General features: G+C 42.0%; 1 protein-coding gene across 1 annotated transcript; it reads right to left on the minus strand.

The window, feature by feature from the left end:
* Nucleotides 1-4,027: 4,027 nt before the first annotated feature.
* Nucleotides 4,028-7,576, minus strand: MED10 (mediator complex subunit 10). The gene is made up of 4 exons (XM_010297139.1): nt 7,449-7,576; nt 7,101-7,184; nt 5,778-5,880; nt 4,028-4,537 (listed from the first exon to the last, which is right to left on the minus strand). Exons 1-4 carry the CDS (start codon nt 7,574-7,576, stop codon nt 4,442-4,444), a joined length of 411 nt encoding a protein of 136 aa, XP_010295441.1. The 3' UTR covers nt 4,028-4,441.
* Between the last annotated feature and the right edge of the window lie 13 nt (nt 7,577-7,589).

Consider the following 7,589-nt stretch of genomic DNA (forward strand, 5'->3'; position numbering starts at 1 on the left):
GGGAGGGAGCCAGCGGCTGCGGGGGGCTTAGCTGCCGGCTGGGGCTAAACCGCAACATGCCCCCAGAGTGCTGCTGGCTCCCCAGCTCCCCACACCGCTGAGGGGACCAGGCAAGGAAATGGTGATTTATCAGCCAGGTGCAGCCAACCTTCGCTGCCTGCTCGGGGGCTTGCCTGGCAAGCATTAGCTGTTCAGCAGTTATGCAGCCCCTGACGGTGAAACGCCCTGTTTGGATGTTTGGACGGTGAAACGCCCTGTTTGGAGCAGAACCCTGCTCCAGCACCCCGATGACTTTAGTCATTGCTTAAGAGCTGTTTTGGGGGGGGCCACGCTTGCTCAGCCATGTCCTGGCTGCTGACAGGCACAGCTCGGTTTATAAACCCGGTTGCAGAAACTGCATGGGAAAAACAAGCCCTTATTCTCCACCAAAGGTTAGGGCTGACCGAGGCCGTCAAAGAGGAGGCGGCCAGGGCTCACCTGCCCCAGAGCCAGCCTGTCAGACATGGGAGTCATTCTGGAGAGGCACGGGTGTGCGCTGCAGAGAGCGCACCCACGTGCTTGCGGGAGCCAAGCTACATTTTGCTCCATCATCTCCCTCGCTCACCAAAGAGGAGTTTGTGGAGGTAGGTCTCATAACCCATGGAGGAGCCAGAAGCAGATACACTTCTATGGCTAAAAGAGGTTAAAAAAGATGCACTGGCCAAAAGGGAGAAAGTAATTTTTTAAAAAGGTCCACTCATTCATCACAAAATGTGGAAAGAAAAGAGTATTTTATATTGTTTTGGCAAAATATTCTTTGTTAATGCCCACCAAATATGACTGGGTAGCAATTCATATGGCTTGGAGGGGAAAAGCAAGATGCAGAAGGAAACGCACAGCCTGAGAAAATATTATGCTTTATACTGTCGATTAATCATTAAATACTGGAATCCAGGATAGAATAATCTTTGTTAATTAGGATAACAATAGAATAAAATTTAAAAATAAAAATCCTATTGTATTTTTCTGAAATAGACCCTAGTACTGTGATTCTGGTTTTGGAAGCGTGAGAATTATTATTCATTAGAATCCTCTGCCACTGTTCATTCTGCAAAAATCAGCTTACTCATCTACCTTAATAAGGTTGCAGTAACAGCATTAACAGCAGCAAGAAGAGACAACGCACGAGGCCTTGCTGGGCTGTTATGCAGCTGGCACAATCAAATCCACAACGCAGTGCCAATATCAGCAGAACGTGGCCAAAATTGAACGACATTTCACAAAAAAATCAAATGCATCAATTGAAGTCCGAGTCCTTGGTGCAGTGATTCTAGAAGGGCAATGGGGTTTTAAGGGCAGCAGAATGAACAGCCCTTTCCACAAAGTGGCGGAGACTGCTTCATGCAAAAGCACGCTGGTATTCCTGGGGAGTGATGGGAAGGCCGTAGCTGAGACAGAAAGGATGGTCACTGGACAACCCAACTAATTTCAAGGGCTTCCTGCACTAAGCCCACCAAAGCATAGAAAATTCACAGATTCTATGAACAGAGTTTCTCTCTCACCATCCCATGCCAAAAATGTCTCATCCTGCCCTGCCAGTGCTAATTAAGAGGTGGAAAGTTGGAGGGTTGTGGAGAAATGATCCGGCTGCATAGCAGGCAGAGGGCAGCTGAGGCGCGTTGAAATAGCACACATAACTTGGGGGGTTTTTCTGCTAAGGAAAGGAAATGTTCAGGACAACAATATTTGATATCCAGAAAGTTAAATTTTACTTCTGTTCAGTGTTTTCATAGCCAAAGAACAAATCCTCTCTCCAACAAAGCTATAAGAGCGTCCCTCTCCTCCTCACGCCTTCCTTCCCTAATCAGCGGTAGGAGTAAATCCATACATCATAAGCTTTACTGATCCATTATTAGTTTCTACAGAGTATATAGCAGGGAATATAGATATGGAAAGAACACATTACAAAAAAGCCATGCCATACCATATTAAGCTCATTAGCTCTGAGCTGATCGACAGAGCTGGTCAGCATATAAACTGCAGGAGATGTAAGTGATGCTAAGCTCCACAGAACATCTAGAATGCACATGCTGTGACCGTATTTTCACAGTACCAGCCGAACACTGTGTGATACTGTTATGAATTAATACACTAGGCCTGACATTCAAAGTAACCATATGTGTAAAAACAAATTTGAAAATGAGGACTACATTTTAGAATATGGTGTTTAAACCAAAAATTATAACCATCACTCAAATTTCATTTGATTTCTAGAGCGCTTTCATTTTTTTTCCTAAGTTGGTGCTACAAAATTTCAAGCTACCAAGGATGCTCTAAAGCATTAGGAGACTCACCCTGTAAAGTTTACAGATACAAAAATTCCAATATAAAGGACAATATATCTAGATGACTTTTTTTTTAATATTAATTTCTAAGAAAATTTGCACAACCAAGGTAAAATATTTTGGAATAAAAATAAGACTTCCCAGAAGCACCAGTTTTTAAGTGTGCTACTCCACCAAGTCTCACACACACGCTGGTGTCAGCACTAGGAGCCAGAATACTCCAATATGCAGACCAGTATCTACCAGCCTCTCATCCCGTAAGTGTTCTCTCTCAACTACTCTTTAAACATAGTTTCACCTGCCTGCTGCCAACTTTTTTGCTCTCAAGCTCTGCTGCCCAGCACATTATACATACGTGAAACATACTCTGACCTTCTTTGCTTGTGCCCCGCGCACATCGCACTTGCCGGTCACAAGCCTTGCTGCCACAGCTCCTGGGGACCTGGCAATCCGAGCAGAGCGAAAGGCAAACATGGGGCGCTTCTCCTTTATTGCCATTTTCTGCCAAGTTAGTACCGTTAGCATTCTGAAGGGAGAAGAGTGGATTAGCGGCGGAGCAAATACAAAGACGAGCAAGTGTGCAGAGAAGGGCAGGGCAGGATAATACCAGGCAGCAATTAGATTAATTTAGACTGCCAGGTAACAAGTCTTAAATAACGCATGCAGAGGAACACCTAGCTTGCTTGCTTGCTTTTTCCTTTTGTTTTGCCAAAGCTTGGTCAGGCATAAAGGTTGGTTGGCGTTATGGACGGGCTTTGCCTCCGCTAGGTAGGGGGGGCACAGGTAGTACTTCCGATGGCACCAACTTGACTGTACCTAAACCCCCATTAGGGTCTAGGGGGACTAGGTAGGTCTGCTATAGAACACACGCGTAGAGTGCTGCTTTGGAGCTCCTGCCCCAAAATCACTAATTTTAGCAACAAAAAGAAAGTTAACCAAATAATATATTCTTTTGCTGGTGCAGAAAAAGTCCAAGTTACATCTGGAAGGATAAACATAAGCACAAATCTGGTTCAGATTTCACTAATCCCCAAGATTAAGAGGTCCTCTTGCTTCCACTGTAACACGAGTCTTCTGCACCCACACGACGCCCCTGGGTAGTGAACCCAATGTGCTGTTTTATGATGGGACTACCTTACAGATGAACAGTTACAAGATTTGATCCCCCAAAATCTCCGGCTTCAGGTCCTAAAAGGGAAGTTTTCCTCACCAAACCAAAATACCAAGTTGACATTATCTTCAGATATAAACCTTTAACAGCCAAGTTTTGAGATAGATGCATTTTATTTCTATCACTGTGAGACTGAGGAATAACCTGTATTTTCCCCACAGCTTTCCATTCGTTCTCCAAAGAGTAGCATACAACAGAAAAACATTAGGATTTTTTTTTGTTCAGATTTTTATTCAATAACCTGCTTACAGAAAATGAATAGAATTAAACAAAAGCTTACATTAAATACTATACAAAATATTAACATTGTTGAGGAGCTAGTCCCAGAACATGGGGGAGACTTTCCATAGCCTCAGCCATCTGCACTGCAGCTCATAGAACAAAACAAGAATATCTGAAGGTTTTCTTGGCTGCAATTCATTATGACACATGAGAACTGCAGCCCTTGACAGGCTCCTGTTCAGTACAATCTGGCAAGATGAAAGCAGTCAACTGTTTGTACTGTAATAAAAAAAAAAAAAAGGCAGTTTACAAATGAAAAACAATCAAGTATAATAAATACATTTCTCTTAAAAACAGATGAGCCCACAATCCTGGAACACACTTTTCAGACAGCAAAACCCATGATTTTCTGCTCTGGAAATGTACTTTATGGGAAATCCTCCATATCAATGATCTGTAAGTAATTATACCTCCAAAACCTTCCAGGAAAGAAGAGTAGATTACCATAGGAAGTTTCAACTGCAATCTTTGAGCAAAAGTCTTCAGAAGGATTCAGAAGCTTCAGACCAGAACATCAGCAATGATCAAGCTCCAGTACAGTCCATCACTGCCTTTTTTAGTACAGTTGTTATGACAGCTTGGATTTCCCCTCCCTCCAATCAATGTTTTTATAGAGCATTGTCAGTTTATGGAATTGACATTTTTAGAGCTATCAAAGGCCAACTTAAGAAGGAGGATCTTCTCCTCGAATAGCTTTGTACTTTGCCATGTCTTCTGGGAACACCTTTGTCAGTTCTTGAATTAACAGACTTTTAAATTTCTGGAAAGAGGAAAAAAGTATATACATCATCTGCACAATTTATTTAGATTTTATAAAGCAATGTTATCTGATGAACAGAAATATTCATAAACAACACAGTTCTACATTTCAGTGACTGAAGAGAATGGTACCCAAAAAAACCCTCAAAACTACACACACAAATAGAAAGTTATGTTTACAAAACTCACAGAAAATGCTTAAGCGAAATCTGCTAGGATAGCACCAGGCAAACTAAAATGCTTTTAATTTCCCATAAATTAACTAGCATTTTCACCCAGGAAATACAAAGTAGTTGGACTTCTCTGGCAAACTCTGCTGCATTAGTATCTGTCTGACCTTATTAAGCAAAGCCAATAAAGGATATGTCCTCTTGATTTGATATGGAATCCCCCCCACCTCCAAAAAGGAACTCGCACCTGGCTTAGAAATACATACTTCTTCCTACAACTTTTACAAGCACAGAGCATATCAAAAGAAAGAGAAGCTTAGAACATATGGAGATATATCTACATTCTGCAGCACAAGTTGCCATCCTCCACACTAATTTTAAATTCAGACAAAGAACGTTCCGAAACACAAACAGCCCTTTCTCAAATCTCATTAAACTTCCTTTTCTGATTGTATTTTCCCACAGTAATTCCAGCAGTTAAACAGCACAGCAGAATGCTTAGGTTCATACTAGATGAAAGTACAAGTTCAGAAAACCCTAAACACTGGCATATATTTTAACTAATTTTATAAAGATTAACTCATGGTTATATAGCATGTTTGACATTTTGATACTCTAAGATCCATTCAAGACTGGAAGAACACCCCTTCTGTTTTGCTTATTTCTAAATTTACACACATCACAATTGCCGATCTGTAACAGTATGAGGTACTCACTAGTATTCAAAACGAAAACAGGGCAAGAGGGGCGGAAAAAAAAAAAAAAAAAAAAAAAAAAACGCGACAGGGGGGGGGGGGGGAAGAGAGATCCGTAATGCTACATACAACTTTAACCAAAATAAAAATCATAGCGACATCTGCATCTCCCAACTGTGGGATGAATTATAACTTTCCTTTCCAGAAAAGGCTATATTAGCATTGATTAAGATACAGGGATGCAGAGCAATTTCCTAATACAAATCACCCAACAAGGTAATTTAATAACTGCACAAGAGAAAAATCCCCACATACAGAAAAACAAAAACTTATCAAGTACATTATAACATTAGTACTTTCATTATTTCTGCTTTACCTTCATTGTGTCAATTTTTCCTTTTACTTGCTCATTTTTAGCCAAAGCTCGCTCTAGACACTCTTTAGTGTAAAGCTGAGGATTGCGACCTTGATCTATGTATCTGAAAATAGAAGAGATACTACCTAAATAATCATATTCCTACAAAGATGTTCTCCAAGGTACAGAGTTATTCACCGTGCAGTCTTCTTGTTACTACTATTATCTGAAATGTGCATTTAAAAAAAAAAAAAACACATTTTAACTCGTCCATTTTCAAAAGACGGTTCAAGGAGGACTAGGCCATGGCCAGCAAACAGCCGTCTTGGTATGCTGTTTTAAATCTTTGTTTCCAAAAAGCCTGGAGCTTTGTAAAAAGTAGTATAAGGCAAAGAAAAAATATAACTACCCAGCTCCCCACAGGCAGGAAGTACATGTGAATGAAGAAAGATGGTCCTTCTCCAAGCAACTGAGGGCACTAACCATAAAGTAGCTTAGTACGTGGTGAGCAGTAAGCACATAGGAATACAGCACCCAGCAGTTCAAGGATGAGGAAGAAGTGTACATACCCTAGTAAAGGAGTAAAAATTAACACACTTATATAGGCAAACCTGTAAGTGTAGTTTTCCTTTGCAATATGAGTGCCTGACAAAGGGAAATTATATCACTGAATAAAGGAAACAGAACATTTAAGAACGTCACTATAGATTTATAGATAGAGTGAAAGCCCAACTGAAAAAAGTTCTGTATAGCCAGTAATACACTAGAATATAGCAAACCAGTGACATTTGGACTTACAAGAAATACTAGTAAATTGTCAGCTATATCATAAAAGCTGTCTTGTATAGCTCTCCCTCTACATGTATGATTTCGCTTTTAATGTTCTAATTCTCTGCCAACAAGAAGATTGCCACTACTGAAACTAAACACCTAAGTACTGGCCTAATTTATTTGCACCTGCAACTTTAAATCCCGATTCCAACCTAGTGTAAAAGTATATCACCAAAATGAAAGCTTACTTAATAAATCACTAGAGTCGGCAGAATCTGTATTACTGCCTACATATGTAAAGTCAATATAAATTAAACAAAGACGAAAAGGAAAAAAAAAATAAAGTAGATACGAAAGCAGGTGTATAATTTATCACTTCTCTTACCCTTCCGCCTTCTCACAGGCTGAATGTACTTCTTACCTTCTTCTGCCTGCTCACATTCTCGTGAGACATTCAGAAGACGGAGTTTAAGAAACAAGCAGTCCTCAGGGAAAATATCCACGCTGCAAAGACACGCTGCCTCCAATCACCCCCACTACAGCATCTTCCCTTCCAGGTACAAAGTTACTTACTCAAAAACTTCCAAGGGCACGCTGATATCGTGGAGCTGCTGCCGGCATTTGTCGATATCCTGCAAGCCTGTCACCATGAAATTCCTGTAAGAAGAAAACCGGTCGGTTTTAGCGAAAGACGGGTGTACTGCGCTAACGCTAACACCGGCTGCTAGGCCTGCGACACGAAACCCCGCGAGGGAGACCCCGGCGAAACCGCTCCTCCCACGTTTCGCTACGGCGGAAGGGTGACAGATCCGCCGGCCGGGGCCTCCGGTACCCTGAGGCAGCAGGCTGGGGGGCGGCGGCAAGGGCCCCGCGGCCTGGCCTGGCAACGGAGAGGGGTTGGCAGAGCGGCAAGGCCCTCACAATTTCTGGTTGAGACCAGCCTGGCTGCTGGGCTGGAAATCGCTGACGATAATGCCGAGCTGCCGAATGTTCTCCACGAACTTCTCCAGGTGCTCCTCCAAGGAGTCGAACTTCTCCGCCATCGCCATAACAGCGGCCCCT

This window comes from Phaethon lepturus, unplaced genomic scaffold, assembly GCF_000687285.1.
Source record: "Phaethon lepturus isolate BGI_N335 unplaced genomic scaffold, ASM68728v1 scaffold6391, whole genome shotgun sequence".
NCBI lineage: Eukaryota > Metazoa > Chordata > Aves > Phaethontiformes > Phaethontidae > Phaethon > Phaethon lepturus.